Source organism: Pleurodeles waltl, chromosome 5 (assembly GCF_031143425.1).
Source record: "Pleurodeles waltl isolate 20211129_DDA chromosome 5, aPleWal1.hap1.20221129, whole genome shotgun sequence".
Lineage (NCBI taxonomy): Eukaryota > Metazoa > Chordata > Amphibia > Caudata > Salamandridae > Pleurodeles > Pleurodeles waltl.
The window spans coordinates 355865436-355886297 of NC_090444.1; the positions used below are offsets into that span (position 1 = coordinate 355865436).

The window sequence follows — 20862 nt, forward strand, 5'->3', positions numbered from 1 at the left end:
CAAGGATTATCCTTCTGACACCTCTACTAACATCAGGATATTTGTGTTTTAGTACTCAGGAGAAGTTATTCTAGGCTTAAGCCACCATCTTGCTGCATAACACTTTAGCATCCGAAAAGACTTACATCTTTGGAGAATTCTGAAACTACTGTCAATTCCATGTAATCATGTAGGGGTACAACACATCATGTACATTAATTTGAAGCATACAACTATGAGAACTTCATTTGGCAGCACTGCTGATAATGGAAGATTGCTGGTGAATGGTGTGCCTAACGTTTCGGATATAAAGTCAGGCTATACTCAATGTCTTAAAGCAGCAAGTTAAATCATAATGATTTAACACTTTCTTATAAAATGTAGGAAATGTGTTGCATCACATCATTCAATCTCAGATCTTATTCTTAGTCAGTGTGGCAGATTCCTACGAAATTATGACCCTTGGCTTGGGGGCTCTGCTAGCTTCTCAATCAGCAGGCTTGTGGTAAAATGGCTGTTAACACGGATGTTTCATAAGATGGCAGGCCTGTTTTTGATTTCCATTATGCTACTTCTAGTGTTGCACTAACTCTATGTAAAATACTACTAGATACGGAATGCAAAGAAAAAAATCAGAAGTGGATGATCTGCTCAAGCCAGAGATAGGACAACTGGAAACCACACTGATATCACTCTGTGCTCAATTTCTACACACCTGTGCCCACTGCTGCATGCCAATAAATGCCATAAACTACATAATGACGCAGTACCGGTACACTTCTGCTCCCAGAACCCATCTACTTCCGCAATCGCTAGTTAACTGTGTCTTTCATCCTGTAGGCTAATCCAGTGCATTTTGGTTAGGACTGTGCTGTACAAATATCACATACATACATTCACCCATTCCATAAAACCTTGGCTGTACATTATGCTTTGCCCCAATAATGTAACCAGACACTTTATCCTGAACTACACATCAACCAGTGCCCCGGCATTGCACAACACCAGAACTACCCTGGTGCACTGACCCAGTGCTTTCATGAGGTGCACTATACAGGGCTCACCTAAGGCATATCTGCCGGTACTGCCTGAGGCTCATTGCTCAGTGCTCACCTAAGGAGCATTGCCCATTGGTCTCCAGAGGTGCACTGTAAACTGCACCCCATAGAACACATCACACAATACGCTCTTGTTGCAGCCCATAAGCCACTGGTGCACATCACCCTGCCCTTCCCTGCCACTTATCACCTTTTACGACCACTGCTCCTGACACAGTGTTTTGTTGTGTTTCTAGGATTATTGGTCTGTCTGCGCTGATGTCTGTATGTTTATTGTGCATCAATTCCAGTAGATGAACTTTGGTAGATCTGATGGTCTGTGTGCATGCTCTAGATGTGCATGTCTGTTATTGCTTTGTGGCACGTGTGCTAGCTAGCGGTACAAGAACGCCAAATCCAGCATCGTCAGTGTTTATGGTATTCCAGCATCTCCCAACCTCACCTATGAAGGAGGCAAGCAAGCATTTGAATGCCCATTGTAAAGAAATGGCTCCCTGTTGCAGTTACCCCTCACTTTTTGCCTGATACTGATGCTGACTTGACTGAGAAGTGTGCTGGGACCCTGCTAACCAGGCCCCAGCACCAGTGTTCTTTCACCTAAAATGTACCGTTGTCTACACAATTGGCACAACCCTGGCACCCAGGTAAGTCCCTTGTAACTGGTACCCCTGGTACCAAGGGCCCTGATGCCAGGGAAGGTCTCTAAGGGCTGCAGCATGTCTTATGCCACCCTAGGGACCCCTCACTCAGCACAGACACACTGCTTGCCAGCTTGTGTGTGCTGGTGGGGAGAAAATGACTAAGTCGACATGGCACTCCCCTCAGGGTGCCATGCCAACCTCACACTGCCTGTGGCATAAGTAAGTCACCCCTCTAGCCGGCCTTACAGCCCTAAGGCAGGGTGCACTATACCACAGGTGAGGGCATAGGTGCATGAGCACCATGCCCCTACAGTGTCTAAGCAAAACCTTAGACATTGTAAGTGCAGGGTAGCCATAAGAGTATATGGTCTGGGAGTCTGTCAAAAACGAACTCCACAGCTCCATAATGGCTACACTGAATACTGGGAAGTTTAGTATCAAACTTCTCAGAATAATAAACCCACACTGATGCCAGTGTTGGATTTATTAAAAAATGCACACAGAGGGCATCTTAGAGATACCCCCTGTATTTTACCCAATTGTTCAGTGCAGGACTGACTGGTCTGTACCAGCCTGCTGCTGAGAGACGAGTTTCTGACCCCATGCGGTGAGAGCCTTTGTGCTCTCTGAGGACAGAAACAAAGCCTGCTCTGGGTGGAGGTGCTTCACACCTCCCCCCTGCAGGAACTGTAACACCTAGCAGTGAGCTTCAAAGGCTCAAGCTTCGTGTTACAATGCCCCAGGGCACTCCAGCTAGTGGAGATGCCCGCCCCCTGGACCCAGCCCCCACTTTTGGCGGCAAGTCCAGGAGAGATAATGAGAAAAACAAGGAGGAGTCACTGGCCAGTCAGGACAGCCCCTAAGGTGTCCTGAGCTGAGGTGACTCTGACTTTTAGAAATCCTCCATCTTGCAGATGGAGGATTCCCCCAATAGGAATAGGAATGTGACCCCCTCCCCTTGGGAGGAGGCACAAAGAGGGTGTACCCACCCCCAGGGCTAGTAGCCATTGGCTACTAACCCCCCAGACCTAAACGCGCCCTTAAATTTAGTATTTAAGGGCTCCCCTGAACCTAAGAATTTAGATTCCTGAAACTACAAGAAGAAGAAGACTGCTGAGCTGAAAAACCCCTGCAGAGGAAGAACAGAAGACACCAACTGCTTTGGCCCCAGACTTACCGGCCTGTCTCCTGCCTTTCAAAGAAACCTGCTCCAGCGATGCTTTCCAAGGGACCAGCGACCTCTGAATCCTCTGAGGACTGCCCTGCTTCAAGAAAGACAAGAAACTCCCGAGGACAGCGGCACTGCTCCAAAAGAACTGCAACTTTGTTACAGAGGAGCAGATTTAAAGACCCCTGCAACTCCCCGCAAGAAGCGTGAGACTTGCAACACTGCACCCGGCGACCCCGACTCGACTGGTGGAGAACCAACACCTCAGGGAGGACCCTCCGGAGACTCCGAGACCGTGAGTAACCAAAGTTGTCCCCCCTGAGCCCCCACAGCGACGCCTGCAGAGGGAATCCCGAGGCTCCCCCTGACCGCGACTGCCTGAACTCCATTTCCCGACGGCTGGAAAAGACCCTGCACCCGCAGCCCCCAGCACCTAAAGGAACAGAACTCCTGTGCAGGAGTGACCCCCAGGAGGCCCTCTCCCTTGCCCAGGTGGTGGCTACTCCGAGGAGCCCCCCCCCTTGCCTGCCTGCAACGCTGAAGAGATCCCTTGATCTCTCATTGAAAACCATTGTAAACCTGACGCGTGTTTGCACACTGCACCCGGCCGCCCCCGCGCTGCTGAGGGTGTACTTTTTGTGCTGACTTGTGTCCCCCCCGGTGCCCTACAAGACCCCCCTGGTCTGCCCTCCGAAGACGCGGGTACTTACCTGCTGGCAGACTGGAACCGGGGCACCCCCTTCTCTCCATTGAAGCCTATGTGTTTTGGGCACCTCTTTGACCTCTGCACCTGACCGGCCCTGAGCTGCTGGTGTGGTAACTTTGGGGTTGCTCTGAACCCCCAACGGTGGGCTACCTTGGACCAAAAACTGAAACCTGTAAGTGACTTACTTACCTGTGCAACCTAACAATACTTTACCTCCCCCAGGAACTGTGAAAATTGCACTTGTCCACTTTTAAAACAGATTATTGTGTTTTATGTAAAAAGTATATATGCTACTGTAATTATTCAAAGTTCCAAAAGTACTTACCTGCAATACCTTTCAAATTAGATATTACATGTAGAATTTGAACCTGTGGTTCTTAAAATAAACTAAGAAAATATATTTTTCTATAACAAAACCTATTGGCTGGATTTGTCTCTGAGTGTGTGTTCCTCATTTATTGCCTGGGTGTATGTACAATAAATGCTTCACACTACTCCTTTGATAAGCCTACTGCTCGACCACACTACCACAAAATAGAGCATTAGTATTATCTCTTTTTGCCACTATCTTACCTCTAAGGGGAACCCTTGGACTCTGTGCATGCTATTCCTTACTTTGAAATAGTGTATACAGAGCCAACTTCCTACACCCATGCTAAACAATACTCCTTTCGTGATTCTTTCCAACACTTCTTGCATCACCCTTACACATCAACGTAAATGCAGCTGAGGTGTACTAACGTACAAATGCCATCCTAGGCCTACATACATTATTTAAAATCTCCTGCCTCCTATCGTGTTCTGATGTGCAGATCATAAGACGCAGGCACCGCCTCTGCTGTTCCACCTCACACTGTTTTGGGAATTGGGTCAACGGGGCAGCCTTCAGAAATTATTCTGCTCCCCTCTGTACCAGCGAACGCAGCCTGCTGTCATTAGGAATATGGAAAAGGGTTACTGCTGTGGCCTATATTTTCACAAAACTTTCCTACTGTAAAGTAAAGCAGAAACATTTCTGTAATTGAAAGCAGCCACCTGGGGTGCCTTGTTATTGTTTGCAATCACGGCGTCGAGCGAAATGATGGCTGCAGGCAAATCCCCACCATATGGGGTAATATCCCACAATCACACCGCACTACTATTGTGTTTTATTGCGCGAAGCAATAATAAATGCTAGTACCCACCACATTTCTGCAAGTATGAATTCAGCAATTATCTGCACGTAGCTTGGGCTCAGCAGCGACACTTTTCTGGACTATAATTTGTCATTTAAAACAAAAAGAAAAACATATTCTGTTTCTTTCCCAAAAGGCCTAAACAGGCTATATAAAGCGTGCCCGGAATGCATCCGATAAAGGTGTACAGAATCACAACTAACATTTCTCTAAGAAGGATAGAAATTACAAATCTTTAAAGTTACCAGTTTTGTACCAAGTTGTAGAATGTACACTTTCAGAAGTGTCAGCAGAAGTGTAAAGGCAGCTACGAAAACAGAAGGCTTGGGATGTGTCACAGTGGGAGTTCGAAACTGAGTGCCTTTCCCTAATCAAGGCTAGTAGAGATAAGAGCGTTAATGAGGGCTCTTTGGTCTCTCTAAGAGATGAACAATTGAACGCTGCAAATTAATCAATGACAGCAGGACAACACTCCTGAGAGGCGCCTCAGTCCTCAAATACAAATGTATTTCACTAACTGCAAGTCACATAGGAGCACACATTCCGCTGCTATTGGCTGGTTCCACTCGGCTAGAAAAGCGATGTTTGAACAGTTTATTTACTGCTTGCAAAGCACCAACAGTGCCAAGTACACCAAGCATCAAGGCACGTTACACGCAAAAACAAACAACACTAGAGTAGAGAACAACAGTATCAAACCAGACACCCCCCAAATTGTAGAATAGAGCCATATGGGACATCGCATAATGAACTAAATCTTCAGCCACCCTATCAGGGCCTGCCTAGCCCAGGGCTCCATCGTCTCATAAGTAAGAAAACTAGGCATCAGGGATTTGGAAATATTCACAAACAGTAAGAAAAACGCTAAAATAAAACATAGGTCGAGAGCTAAAAATGCGTGCAAAGCCCATAATCTTCACAAGACTCCTCTAAAAAAACAACAATATACACTGGCTTTGGTAATCAACTCATCTACCAGTAAGTTAGATTTGTTAAGAAATATGTTATCAAATTGATGCTTAAACATGGTAGGTTCGCAAATACACAAACATTTACTGATACGTAGAGCGACCTTTGATCAGTGAGCTTTATGGTCTGTTAATTTGTCATTGATATTTTGCTTCCCACCACGATATACAGCAAGGGGAAATGGGTCAGCCCACTTTACCCACTGGCGTCGTCACTGTGAGTAACTGCACAAGGCAAGCCACCTAAACTCGTTAATTTCTCTTCAGTAACGAACATGGTTCGAATTGTGATTCTTCTTTTTAGTTATTTTTTATATAAACTTTCAATTGTGGCTGTTTACTTTGCCTACACCTCTTCGAGTGTCCAATTAGATGGTTATTTCTTTACTCTTGTCTTCGACACAAATAATAATAAAATGCTTGGCACACTTAAAAAGCTTTTATATAAAAAAAAAACAATAATCTAGTATAACGGTCACATCAGTGACTTTTTTAATTGAAGCATTTTAACAAAAGTATATGAATGCCACGTTTAGGTGGAGACATTTTGTTTTAGTGGTACATTCTCCAATAAAAAAAGTAAAATTTAAAATTGCATCAATTTTCCAAGACCACACCTGTTAGCTTTGCCAGTGCCTGCTTCTTGTTCAGCCAAAATACAAGTGCATCAGTGAACAGACAAAAAGCCATTTATATCGTCCGATTAGATCATTTATTTTTTCCAAGCACGACTGACAGTCACACTTAGCTGCTAAATTGAGCAGCCACACAAGTAAAAAACACAGAGATGGCCCTCATTACGACCCTGGCGGACGGCGTTATTTCGGAGAAAGACACTGCCAACAGGCTGGCGGTACATTTCCCCAAAATATGACATTGGCGGTTTGGCTCAAGCCAAACTGCCAATGTACCACTCCGTCCGCCAGGGTGGTAACAGCCGCCGGCTGGAGACTTCGGTCGCCAATTGCTGGTTCTGTTTGTGTCCCTCATCATGACAGGATATAGTTTCAATAGTTAAGATCAGGGGCAGTGTCTGTTCGTTTCCCTTTTGGGGTCTATACAACATCTCACCCTGGAATGTTAGTCCTAAAAGGATTACTTAAGTTTTCCTCAGAATCTGCACTTTAAATACCTTGTGCAACACCTCTTCCCAGAAATGGGTTAGTTTGAGGCAATGCCAAAGCAGATGTGTGCACGTGCCAGTCACCTAACAGTCCCTCCAACATGTGGTAGTCTTCATCTTACCCTGGCTTGCTTAGTTGTCCAACATGTCATACAAATAGGTGAAGGAGCTAATAATACGTTTCCCTACCTTTGGTATTTAGTATTGACATATACACTTTGTCATTCAGTCTTCCTCTTCCCCATGTTGCATCAGGGCTCACTTTGTTCCAAATCCCTAGCATCACTTTAGTTACTGGTGAGGAATAGAGCCCCCAGGCCCTCTGTAACCTCCAAAGTCATGGCACCTGCTTAAGGGTGACTCATACAATTAAGTGGTCGATTAAGCCCACTGTTTAGTTATATCTGTTTTTCCCACTCCACCTAGTAGCAGAGTTGTGCTGCCTTCAAGAACGTCTGTATTTGTGGGAAGGTCAGGTTTCTCGCCCTGAAATATATAGTTGTTTACCTCGGACTCAAATTGTTTAAGCAGTGAGTGTTGTAAAGCCAAGGAATTTGTCTGAAAAAGGTAGACACTTTAGAGAGGATTCGCATCTCAATTATGGTCACTGAAACAAATAAAGAAAAGTGGCTTACATGCTATTTATAAAGGTTCGGTCTCCGTTTACTCATTAGTGGGTCATATTTGAGTGCTATGATAAGCAGGCATGGTAGTAACCAATTGGGAATCTAGGCAGTTAGCTACTTAGAGTCCCAGTTAATGTAAATCAGTTTGTTTAGAGCTGCATCGTGTTGTGGAGGTGGGTTTAAGATCAGAGGCTGATAGGTTTCTAGTTCGTCTAGTAAGCAGGAGTTCAACTTCACAATTTCTGAAAGGGATAACATATCACCATCCATACATATCATAACGCGATGGTGTACCACCTCTAATTCTCCCCATCTTCTAGCAGCGTTATTGCAATTCTCCTCATCTTCTAGCATTATTATTGCAATGGCTAAAGAAAAAGAGAACAAAGGAGGGAGTAAAGTAGCTATGCCTAATGCTTGTCCCTCTTGATGGTGATGCTTGAGAATTTGTCGCTGTTGGTACTTATGTGCACTGTTAAAAAGTGGGTTACTGGTTGACTGGGGTGTGAGCCATGGTCACACAGCAACCACAATCCTAGTCAGGGTAAGGCACAAGTAACCCCAAATTAACCTGTTCTCAACCCCCTGGTAGCTTGGCACAGGGCAGTCAAGGCTAAACTTAGAGGCAATGTGTAAATTATTTGTTCAAGAGGTTCGTCATTGTCATCGAGGCTGCCGTCGAGAGATACAAGAATCTGCTCTGGAGAATCGTTGCACAGTGGTGGTTCTGAAGGCGATGCATTGGACCCAAAATATGGGATGTGGCAGTGATGCGAGTCTTATGCAATGGGTCCAATCCACACTGCAGCAGTGGTGCAATGGTTCTGCTTGGGGATGCGTTGCTCAGCAGACAGGATACATCTGTTCTGCTGGCAAACACCTTAGGCCCACTTCCAAGGGTCCAGGACTGAGGTGGCACCACTTGGCAGGGTAGACTCACAGATGGCAGAGTTCAGGTGCAGAAGCAGGGTTGTTGAAAGCCTGCTATGTCCCAGAGACTTCAGATCAGGAGGCCAGCCAATTAGCCCTTGGAGTCACTCTGGGTTATGGGTTCAAGAGATGCAGGTCCAGTCCTTCTCATCCAGGCATGAAGGCAAGAGGCAGTAGTTCAGCTCAGCAAAGAAAGAGTCCAATAGAATATCCCCAGGTCCAGAAGTGTAGTTAAGTGGTGGTGTCTGATGTCCAGTATTTATACCTTGGTGCCTTGGTTCTGGAAGGTGGGATAAACTTCTAGACAGCTGCTTTGAAGTGCAAAGAATTCCCTGCCTCCCATGCCCTCACTCCAAGAGGATTATTTTACCAGGTCAAAATGGCAGTGTGAAACTGCACACACAGGCTCTGCAGTGACAGGCTTGAGGCATGTTTCAAGGGCTACTTAAGTGGGTGGCACAATCAGTGTTGCAGGCCCACCACTAGCAATTAATTTACAGGTCCTGAGCATATGTCATGTACTTTACTAGAGACTCATAAGTAAATTAAATATGGCAATTGGGGATAAGCCATACTACCATGTTTGAAGAGAAAATATACACTTTAGCCCTAGTTAGCAGCGGTAAAGTGCTCAGAGTTCTATGGCCGACACAAACAAAGCCAGCAAAAGAAGGAGTGAAGACAAAACATTTGGGGATGACCCTGCAGAAAGGGCCAGGTCCAACATGCACTCACTGCATTCCGTAGCTCACCAGGAGCCAGTAAATTAAGTGCTTACCAAACGCCAGGGTCATACCACCTAGGGCATGTGTGGCAAATTGACTATGGCCAACACTTTCTCAGCATCTAAAGAGAGCTAGAACTCAATTTAATGAAGATTAAAAGGACATTATCACTGAACTCATTTTCTTTATCGCAGACCTTAATTCATGAGGCAAACACAGTTTTGACAATGCCTTCAGCTCAGACCAAATGGTGCACAAGTGATTGGATTAATATGGCACTACGGACATGAATCTATTGGAGAGCCAACAATAAATCCCTGAGTAAGTGTTGATATGGTGTTGAGAAACAACATATTGAAAATAAACGTACCAAGCTATAACCAGTACAGTTGGAGGAAAACATATAGAATCAACCATGCAGCCTCATGTATGAAAAAGTGATTTCTCCTGACTCCGTCACCCTTGCACTAGATGACGGCTTCCCATATGTAGCCACCACCTGGATTCCTGCTGGAATGTAGCACCCACGGCTTCAAAGACCATGGAAATATCCAAATGAGTCAAGGGAGCTAGAGACCCCTTTCCTCAAAAAGATAAATGTGTACACCAAATATCTGAACAACTACCACCCAATATCATATCCCTCCTTTGTCTCAAAGAATACTGCACGGAAAACAATTTAAAAACTCAATAGAAGAGCACAGACTACTTGATTATCTCCATTTTGGCTTCTCTCCAAGCTGCACCACAGAGACACCAATTCTACACATAGCTTACAAAGGCCTCTATATATTAGATGACTTCTTGTTTCTCCTTGATCTTTCTACCCATTTTGACACCTTCAGTGATGCAACACAGCTATGAACCCTGGAAGAATAAATGGAGATGAAGGCTGTGGGCCTAAGATCGCTCAAATCATATTTCACTAGCAGGTCACAACAAATCAAGCTACAAAACACCATCTCCAACACCAATGCTAACATTTTATAATGCATGGGAGCCTGCAATCCCTATATAACCAACCATCTCTTGAGTTCTGTTGTCACAATGCCTAGTATGGCAGCCATCAGCAAGGGGGAAAGTCACCACACAGAAAATAATTATATCTTCACTTTAAAAAACGAAATGTGGTGTTTTCTTTTTTTGCTCTGTTTTCTAGAATGCACAGTGATAAGCAGAAAGGAGTTTTTATGTCAATGTTAAGTTTGTGCACGATTCAGGTAATTATAGAAAAGACAGAATCTCTTTGAATGTTTCTACACATTCTGAGCTACAGCTTTTTGAAAATAAATCTGAATTGTGTGCTATGCTGATTCTAATATATTTTTGCAACAAACATCTAACTACATTTACATATGTTTCTTTTTGCACAGAACATTCTAAATGTATTTGTCATATTTACAAACATTTTATCTCTTTCATATGATAGAGCAGCAGACCAAGGGTATAAGTAGTTCATGGGAAGAGTTATGGTGTGCCCATGTATTATTATAAGGAATAAAGAACATACCTCGGGGTGTGGCCAGGATGGTGACAAAGGAGGCTGCACGGCATTAAAACTACAGGACGAGCACCCATCCGCATCTCTGTTGGGTGGTCATCCGCCACTCATCCCACCACATTCAGCCCATGATTAGAGGAAAGGGCCCTCTCTCTGGCTACAAACCTCGTTCCTGGGCCTGCTGCTTCTCTGGGAGAGACCCCTGCATGCATCCTCCTGCCGCAGCCCTCGGAGGCTATGCAGCAAAAGGGGCTATGGGTGAGCCTGAGAGTATAGCAGAGGCATAAGCGTGTCCAACCTAGTTTGGGTAAGGATGCACAGGGATGCAGCCCCCTCAGGTGACCTGAAGTCTGTCTCCAGAGTTAAGGAGGGGGAGCTGGGACTACGTAGACAGGCTTGCTGCCCATTCTACAATAATGGACCATTAATGCCTGGTGCGTCTGCCAAGTGGACAGCGCAGATCTGAGCACAAGTGCATCAAGATTCACCTTTGACCACTGGTGAGTGGGGCGTGCGGCGGGTGCTTTATTAACCCGCCACTCTATCAGCCTATGTCATGCTTATGCTGTGTATTGCCAGATTGCTTGAAATATGCTAGAGTGGCCGGTATGCCCTTGGATCGGATTGGGTGCTGCCATGCGGGCTGTCACTGCTCAGCACTGTGACTGCAGCCCTCCTGCCAGGTGCCAAATTTAATACTGCTATCCAGACTGCCCATACCAACTGCTGCTGGGGCCACGCTGAGGCCTAATTACCACAGTCACCACTGCCTGTGCTTTCCTTCCCATCAATAAGTTGTGTTCCCCCAGGACTGTTCAGCTGATGCCTATGATAGGGCACTTTGACCCCTAACAGAAGCTAGCCTTCAACCTTGCAAAGAGACTGCAGTGACACCAGTCCTTCTCTGACACTGAGGCGGCCTCACACAATGACGCTACCACTCTGGCATTAGATGGCACCTCAGCAATCACGGCTGACGTGCCCGATTCTACCCTCTTACTAGACTTCTGGATCTCTTGAACCTAGCCTTCTGGATCTCTTGGGCAGGGCCGGCTTTAAGGCAGTGCGAGTGGTGCGGCCGCACTGGGTGCTGACCTGGAGTGGGGGTGCTGATCTCAGGGGGGTGATATATTTAGCAAGGACTTATGAAACTTGCGATTTAAAAGCACCTGCTGAAAAGTTCCTTGTGCGTCCAGCCTTCAGGAAACAATTAAAATGTCAAGATACCTCTTGTGATTAATGTTCCCGCTTGAAAGAGAGAGGTCATAGCTTTGTCTAGCAGCAGCTTTTGACCCGCCACAAAGTAGCGTAGAGGGTTAATATGCGTGCTGCAAAGATCAGAACTATATTTTATGTGGCTATATGAGTGGTTTAGTAAAGTAAATAAAACAAATGAATGTATGTGGAGAGGGGGCTATGGAGAGATGAGGTCCACATTTGCCAAGTGGTATTGGTAGTGAGTTATTCTTAGGCGGTGGTCATGGGAAGGGGGCACTAAAAAAGGCTGTTGCACATGGTGCCAGCAGTGCTAAAGTCGGCCCTGCTCTTGGGTGAACATGTTAACCACCATATAACCTGGCTCAACGGGGCAGAACGCAGGATCTCTGAAATTGAAGATGATGTCATTGATGTCAGGAAGCACCTATGCAAGGTAGAGCGCATGCTTAAATCTGCGATGGCCAAAAAGGCCACAATAACTGGCAGATGTTGGGGATCACCGATTCCGCTAAAAACTTGGTTATTTTAATTTGTGTCCCACTGCCGTATATTCAGAGGTTTTTCTGTATAGCGCTGGGAGGCCTTCGGGTAGCTATGCGCTCTATAAATTTTTATAACATAACATAACATAACATTAGGCACCCACATGTGTTTATCGAGAACTTACTTACTGAACTCTTCAGCAGGCAAAACTTTACTGAGAATTGTTAGACCTGGCATTTGTGGTGTGGTTTTCCCTGTCTTTTTGCCTCTGCCTCCTGTATTTTTGACTGTGTGCTGGACTTTGTATTTGCTGTTTTTTGGTACTCTAGGCACTTTACCACTGTTGACCAGTGCTAAAGTGCAAGTGCTCCCTGTATAGTGTGATTATGATTAGTTATCCCTGATTAGCCTATTTGATTTACTAGAAAGTCCCTAGTAGAGTGCACTGGAGGTGCCTAGGGCCTGTAAATCAAATGATACTTGTGGGCCTGCAGCACTGATTGTACCGCCACATGAGTAGCCCTATGAACATGTCTCCGACCTGCCACTGCAGTGTCTGTGTGTGCAGACTTGCCAAGCCCAAATCCTTCCTTTTACTACACATAAGTCACCCCTAAGGTAGGCCCTATGTAGCCCCATGGGCAGGATGCAGTGTAGTTAAAAAGTCAGACATGTAATGGTGTGTTTTACATGGGCTGATAGTGAAATACTGCTAAATTTGTTTTTCACTATTGCAAGACCTATCTCTCCCACAGGTTAACATGGGACTGCCTCTAAATATCTTTTAAGTGCATTTCCGATTGGGGTAGAGATATGGAGTTGGGATCTCTGAACTCCCAATTTTAAAATACATCTTTTTGTAGAGTTGTTTTTTATGCCACATTTAGAAAGTGGGCATTTTTTTCCTTAACCATTCTGTGCCTCTGCCTGCCTCTGGAATCCACGTCTGGGTCAGACTGACAGTTGGGCAGCTTGTGAATTCCCTCTAGAGAGTGACACAAACTCAGCTAAGGAGTGCCCGGCATATCCTGATGAATCTCCTGGGCTAGAGTGGGGAGGGAGGAGCAGACGCTTACACCTGAAAGGGCTGTGCCTGTCCTCACACAATGCATTCTCCAACCCCCTGGTGTGTGACTGGGGCCAGGCCTGGGCAAGGAAGGACCTTGTCAACAACAGAGACTTGCCTTAGAAGTTTGCCTACTTCAAAGGCAGAAATTAGTATAAGTAGTGGACCCCAAACCCCAGACTTTTAGAATACTTCTGGATCAAGAGAAAACTCTGCCAAGAAGAAGAGCTGAAGGGCTGGAGGAGTAGTACTGCCCCTTTGCTTTGTGTGCTTTGCTGTGTTGGCCTGTAGTTGCTGCTTCTGCCTTAAAGAGGACAAAAACTGGACGTTGCTCTGTATCCTGCTTGTGAAGATTCTCCAAGGGCTTGGACTGGGCTTGCCCCCTGTTCTGGAGTCTCATGGACATCAAAGACTTCATCTGACAGCACCTGAGCTCTCTTGCTGAGACCCCTACCCTGCCACATCCAGTCCCAGGGCCCTTGAAGGGAGAAGCTATTGAAACCCAAGGAGAAAACCCACACATCGGAGCAGAGCAGCAGAAAAATCGATGCAATGCCTGCAGTGCGGGTGAAAAATAAAGATATCACTGACAGAACTGACACAGCTCAGCGCAGGTTCAGCGCTGCAGTGTGTCCGGATTTTCCACGCATCGTTCCTGGGTATCAAAACCTGCAACAGCACCGACCTGAGGCTGCTTGTCCAGAAATCAACACATCTCTTCTCTGCGAGGAAAGAATCGGTGCATTGCTTGCACAATGGAGAAAGAATCGTTGCACAGTCTCACATGCGTAGTGTTTTCGTGTGTTACTGTGTGTGTTGGTACAAATACTTTACACATTGCCTCTGAGACAAGCCTGACAGCTTGTGTAAAGCTACCAACGGGGTGAGCAGGGGTTATCTGAGCTGCGTATCTCCCTTACTCTGCTTAGAGTGAGGGTCCCAGATTGGACAAAGTGCATACTGACTGCCAACCAGAGACCCCATTTCTAACAAGACATTTGTAGTCGAACAAGCTCATTAGTCCGTGGTCCGTCCCAGATGCGCCACCGTGCCCGGTTATAGCATGTCTACTCAATTTAAGGGATAGGGACACACGATTGCGAGTTGCCCGCAAATGCGGCACTCTTTAATCTCAGGGCTTGACGCTGTCCCTGGACTTTACATCAAATGTGCAAGAAGCACAGTGCAAATTCTCGGGTGTTAAAAACACACACAAGAAGCAAGGCTTCCAATACACAATGATGTATCCGGCATGGCTTCAAATGGGTGGCACCTGGTCTTCAACAGCCTTGCCCTTGTGGCTCAATCCTGCAATAACACAAAGGTGATGGGGGGACTCCTCTCACCCCACAGCATTGGACTGCTCGCCCACTGAGTCCTCAAGAGCTCAATATGACTAGCCTGCATGACCGACACACACCTCTTCTAAATGATCGTACTCTGAACTGACACTGTGTCCTGTCCTAGGCCTTGCCCTGCCTACGATCTCCCTTCACCTACCATCTACTGGATGGTGAGTGGCCCCTGACCAGATACTATGTAGCTCCTACTCATTGTTCAGTGAGGCGCAGCTCCCTGAAGCATTGCCACTCCTCTGAGGTGCAAACTGTAAAGTTTAATTTTTGTTTTGAGTTTGCCAGAATTTGCTTCTTCTGGTGTGGGTGGAGGCCACTGTTGTTACTGTTCTGTTGTGTTCTTATCTGTTTACTGCACTACAGATGTACCACATGGCAGCACCATAACACTGCGCTCCACACGCCACATTACACCACCTAATAGCACATGAACACCCAGCATGGAGGCTGTCAGGGACTTGATCTCCCACTCATAACATGGAACACCCGAGGTCTAAACAACCCCAGAAAAGGGAAGCAAGTTCACTCCATCTTAAATAGACACGGCATCAAACTGGTGTTTCTTCAAGAAACACATTTCTCCCCCGAGACAACTGCCCCTATATGGCTTCATGGGGCTCCAATCGCTTCTTTGCAAATTACAGCTCTTACTCCCAGAGGGTCAGTATTTTAATTCACAGGAGTATTCCCTTTATATATCAAGACTACATAGCTGATGCACATGGCAGATACCTGATCATTTCCAGCACTTTGGCCAATAAAGCGATAGTGCTTGTCAATATCTATGTCAATATCTACACACCCAACACTGATTCCCCCGAGTTCTAGCAGTGTCTCCGGTCTGATTGGGCACTCATAGGCCAACTGTTTCCTGATGTGGGTGACTTTAATATCACATGCCAACCTATCCTGGACTCCACCAGCAGTGCCACTAACTCTAAGTTCTAGTCACTGCATGCTTCTAATGATCTTCTTGACACTTTCCAGCTCGAAGATGCTTGGCATACCCGCCATCCCCACACTAAAGACTGTACATTTTATTCAGCCCCTCTCGATGTCTGGACCCATATTGACCACTAATATGTGTCTTTGGGGGCTCACCTCTGACTAGCAGGGGTATTGCACATGTCTCGCACCCTTTCAGATCATGCCCCTGTTAAGGCTACACTATGTATCCCATACCAGGGCAATGCGGCCCAGCAATGGTGTTTCCCAGAAAATGCACTGCATGATGCTGTATTCAAATAGGAACTCCACGACGCTATAAATAAATATTTTGCAATAAGCACTGGCTCAGTAGATAAGCACTACACGTTCTGCAAGGCCTTCAAGGTGTACATGCGCATCATCTTCATTGCCAAACATGCAGGAGTTCTTCAGAGCATTCGAGGAGTCTTGTCTAGAGTAGAGAGAAAGTTGTGAAAAATAGATTTTCTCTGCAATGGACTGCATACAATCCGCCCAACTATGCGGCCGCTCCAAGCTGCGGCTGGAGTTCCAGGCATGGAGGAATGCAAGGGTGCCTACATGGGCATATATGCTAAGGCTCCCCAGTATGAGGACAGACTAGGTTCCACAGGATGGGGAAAGACCGGGAGACACACTGGCACGGCTCCTGCGACCTAACTATCATACTAACTACATGATGCGCCCTCTTGCAGATGATGGTATATACAACCCGTATAACAGGAAATCTTTCTGCGATATCTGAATAGCTAGCTGAGGTAGCCATGGTATGGCTGCCAAAAGGACAACAACAATTCTTAGCAGCCCCATCACATGAAGAAAGAATACAGGTTATCGATGCCCTGAGTGGCTCAAAAGCCCCTGGCATAGATGGTCATTTTTATATATCTTATAAGCACATGCAGTCTTCCCACCTCCTAGAGGTCTATGTAGAGTCTCTCAAAGAAGGCATTCTACCTCCCACCCTTTGGGAAGCTTTCGTCATTTTACTATGGAAGCCTGGTAAGCTGACACATCTCTCTATCTAGTATAGACCACTGTCCCTTTTGACCTATGATAAGAAAATACTGGCTAAAGTTGTTGCTACACGCCTTTCCCTTCTGATGGAGTAGATAATCTCCTCCTGAAGACTAGCTTCGTTCCACACTGCTCAACTGCTATCAACTTACACACTAAGTTTGCTGTTTTGAATCAGACTTCCCCAAATACCCCTGCGGCGGTCACCCTCCTCGATGACAAGGTGTTTGATTTGCTGGAATTGCAGTTTTTGTAGGTGACGCTGACCAAGTTGGGGGTGCCCAACGGTTTCTGAAACCTCATTATGCCCTGCGGAACATTTGTGGGTCAATGACACGCCCATGGTGACCAGAGGCACATGCCAGGGATGTCCCCTCTCATCTTTGCTTTTTATTATTGCCCTGGATCCACTGCTCAGGCATCTGCAGGACCGTCACATGCACAGAGAACTCTGGTTTCGGCACGGACCACTCTTAGTGTCCCGCTATACTGGTGATATACTATTGTTTGTCCATGACCACCCCACACATCTCTGCACTCAGATGTGAGATAATAGGCTTTGGACGTCTCTCTGGCCTATCCATAAATTGGAATAAGTCAGAACTTTTTCCACTTACTGAAGCCACTGTCTCTGTGATCTGGGGTATCCCTTGCAGTGGTGCACAGACTCCCCCAAATACTGGGTATCGTCCTACTCAGGCAAAAAGCTGAAGTTGTTCACTAAAACTATGGTCCTGGCATCATCAAACTCATTCAGCAGGTGAGCAATTGATTAAACCACAGCTACATTCGTGGGGTGAATTGCTATAATAAAAATGGTGGTCCTTCTGCACTTTCTATATCTTTTCTTAAACATACCCATCGCACTGACCAACAGTTTGTTTGCTACACTTCACGGACTCCTGTTTGTGCAGGCCATTCCCCCCAAATCTGATGGGAGACATTGACTCTTCCGTACGAGTGTGGCAGCTTTGGTGGCCTAGATTTTCATCAGTATTACTCAGTGGCGTTAGCCCATTTTTCTTATTATTGGTACCACCCAGATGCCAGACTCTCTCATCTGAGACCAAAGCGAGATCAAGCGCAGGATCTTCCTTTATCCTCGTTCTTGCCTGGGACTTCCAAGCAACTTGACTAACATAAGAGCCTTTCCACGACATGCTGGGCTTGGTCAAGACTCAGGCGTTACCTGGGTAGTGGACTGTTGTATTCCCTTCAGCTGCACCTCTCCAGAACCAATGGCTCCCACTAACTCAGGAGAAGCTGGTACAGTGTTTCCTAACAGCTCACCACTTGTGTACTGTGGGAGAACTATTTGTGAATGGCAGAGTGCATGTGCCGCTTTGCCCCCCCACAAGGAGACTCAACACCAATAGATAGTTTTGTTTTTCACCACTTCCATAGTACCCTGCGTGACACCCTGCCCACACACCCTGAGGAACCTGCTGAGTTTCCCCCTCTGTCTTTAGTGATATCCACCACAGACAGTGGCTGATTAGTTTCCAGACTTTACCCCACCTACTTGGCTTTATGAGTGATGGGCACAGAAACATCCAGGATCACTTGGGAACATGACCTGGAGCACTCCATTCCAGACAGCGCCTGGTGCTAATGCTGCATACAGACTAAATTGGTCTCTAACAATCATAGACATAAGTTGCTTCATTATAAGTATTTACACCATGCATACACTAAGCCCAAGGCATTAGCTCGGTTGGACCCTTGAGGTCACATCAATGCCACAAGTGTACAGCAGACCAGGCCGATTTTGTATACCTAGCTGGGAACTGACACTGTTATTCATACATTCTGGGAGGCAATCTTTGCTTTGATTTCCACTATGATTGACCACATGGTCGACCCTGAACTGTTGATGGCGTAACTGGGATATGTTAAGCCTTTAAGTCCAGGTCTGCGATGTTTCACAGCCATGGTGCTGTTGCTGGACACACAACATACAGCACTGTACTGGGGCAGCCGCAGGCTCCCTACTACTGATGCCTGGCTACACTACCAGTGAACTTTATGCATCCTTACAACCTCTAACTTCAAGAACTAAGGATATCTGGCGACCCCTTCTGGACTACCTGTTAATGCTGGAAACAGATGTCAACACTGACACTGAGAACTGAACTTGCTGACCCTCTGCATGACTCGCCGAGTTGACCATAGCCTGTTTATTCCATATAAGTATGTGTAGCCTTTATGCCTCGATGTGTTTGCCCTGAACATTACTGTACTTCCCCTTCTTTATTTTAAAATTGTGTGAGCGCCTATGTACAGCTATGATTTGTGCAGCATCGTTTGCCTTATTTAGAAAAATGATAAATAAAGATTTTAAAGAACGTATCTCCTTTGGTTCATTATAAGGATATTGCAAATCACCTCAGAGTTTAATGTCCTTTTAAAGGAACTCAGCCTTTGGCCTCATTCATCTGTGTGGTCACTTAACTCTTCGTGACTTCCAATATCCTTATGATGTACAGCAGGGGGTTGTTTATTACAAATGTATCCATAATGCAGCGTCCATGTTCGATAAATAGCAGCGCTTACTATTATCCAATAATATTCATTTTATCAACTACAGAAGGAATAACACCTAAAGCAACCCTTGCAGGATTTAAAACTGTGACCTGAATATTACAGAGTGCTCTGCAGGAGGTGCATTAACCCAATGCATTGTCATATCAGCTTCAGGTTCTCTCATGTATAACAGTAGTACTACCAAATTTTGAAAATATAAAATTGTCATTGTAAATACAATTTGTTCATAGGGGGTGTGCATCTGGTTTTCTAATTAGGCAATAGCAACATAAGCTAACTTTTCACTCCTCTTTTAAAAGCAGATGGTCAGTGTCATTATTTAGTTCCTGTAAGTTTGATGTTTGGTCAATTAGCATATGACTGAATTATGTTAAACCTTTCCACCCATGGTTTTGACTGACACATAAGATCTTATGTGCTTGAGCCCAGCTATCTCTTGTCCAAAGCAAGGAAGGCAGGAGCCACTAACCACTTCAATGGGAAAGACCTGAGTGTTGTTCTCCAGGGAGAAGGATCATTAGATCCACACAAAAGACCTGAAAGAAAATCCATAAACTGCACCACTACTTAGAATACCCTGTACAAAAGGTGAAAAGTAAGTGAAAAACAGAAAAAAAAACTTACTTTGATTACATTATAGTTTTACTATTCTCCATAATTCACAGTGAAAGGGTCTCTTCTAGCACAACAAGCATTTGCAATGCAATGGGGCTTGTGTTTGCTCGAGTTAGAGATATTAGCATTGCAAATTCCTAACTGGACTTCTCTGGCTACATAAATTGAAAATGAAAAGTAAAACAGTTGACATAAGCAAGTCAATTCAAAGAGCCACAGCCACCATGAGCGTGAGCGCCAAGGATAGACACAAACAAGTTCGCTCGCAGTCAAACACATTAGCAAACATGCAATTATCCATGTAACAGGGCCTGTCCTCAAGGCAGTAACAAAACTGCCCCAAGGCGGGATAAAAGTAAAGCATTTACCAATGTCATCAAAGGATTTTTGAAAGACAAGCCCACAAACGAGTGAAAGTGATGTGCGTGAGCTGGACGTGGTTAAAAGCCCACATAGATACCAAAATGTCAGAAAAGCAGCGCTTGTGCGCTGCTACGTTTGACCAATAAAAAAGAATAAACAATTTGGAAAAGTTGTGTTACATACCATCGCTTTCGTTCTTTGAGTTTTCTGGTTTCTTCCCCTTGCATTTCTTGCTAGGTGGCGACTGTGCCTTCTGATCTAATGAGACTGTAAGAATATAGACACAATAACTTTAAAGATCGAAAAGTTGCGCAGCATATATAACACATGTATACATGGTACCAGGTAACTTGTTTTAGAATAGTGTGTATCGTAAATTGGTTTACTCATGCATTACTTGCAGCATCAAGTTGTTCACTTATGTATTATTATTTTTTTTCAGTTTAATATTGATCATTATGCATTTATTGCTTTAATCTTCAGTAGGTTCAACTGATGCCGAGGAATGGAATTTGTAATAAGGACAGTTACTGGTATTTACCTGTGAGCTGATGATGTGAGTGTCTTCAGAGCCAGCTCTAAGGTGATGGGACCAGTGCAGCCGCACCCAGTGGCGTAGCGTGGTGGTTGCAGGG

At 45.4% G+C, this 20862-nt stretch overlaps 1 protein-coding gene across 4 annotated transcripts in view; it reads right to left on the minus strand.

Moving 5' to 3' along the window:
- Positions 1–20862, minus strand: part of MACROD2 (mono-ADP ribosylhydrolase 2) — a 5612477-nt gene that overhangs the window by 779934 nt on the left and 4811681 nt on the right. For all 4 annotated transcript variants that reach the window (XM_069234098.1, XM_069234097.1, XM_069234096.1 and 1 more), the window contains exon 11: positions 20411–20494. In XM_069234098.1, the coding sequence (XP_069090199.1) occupies positions 20411–20494 (84 nt within the window). The remainder of the gene's footprint in view (positions 1–20410; positions 20495–20862) is intronic.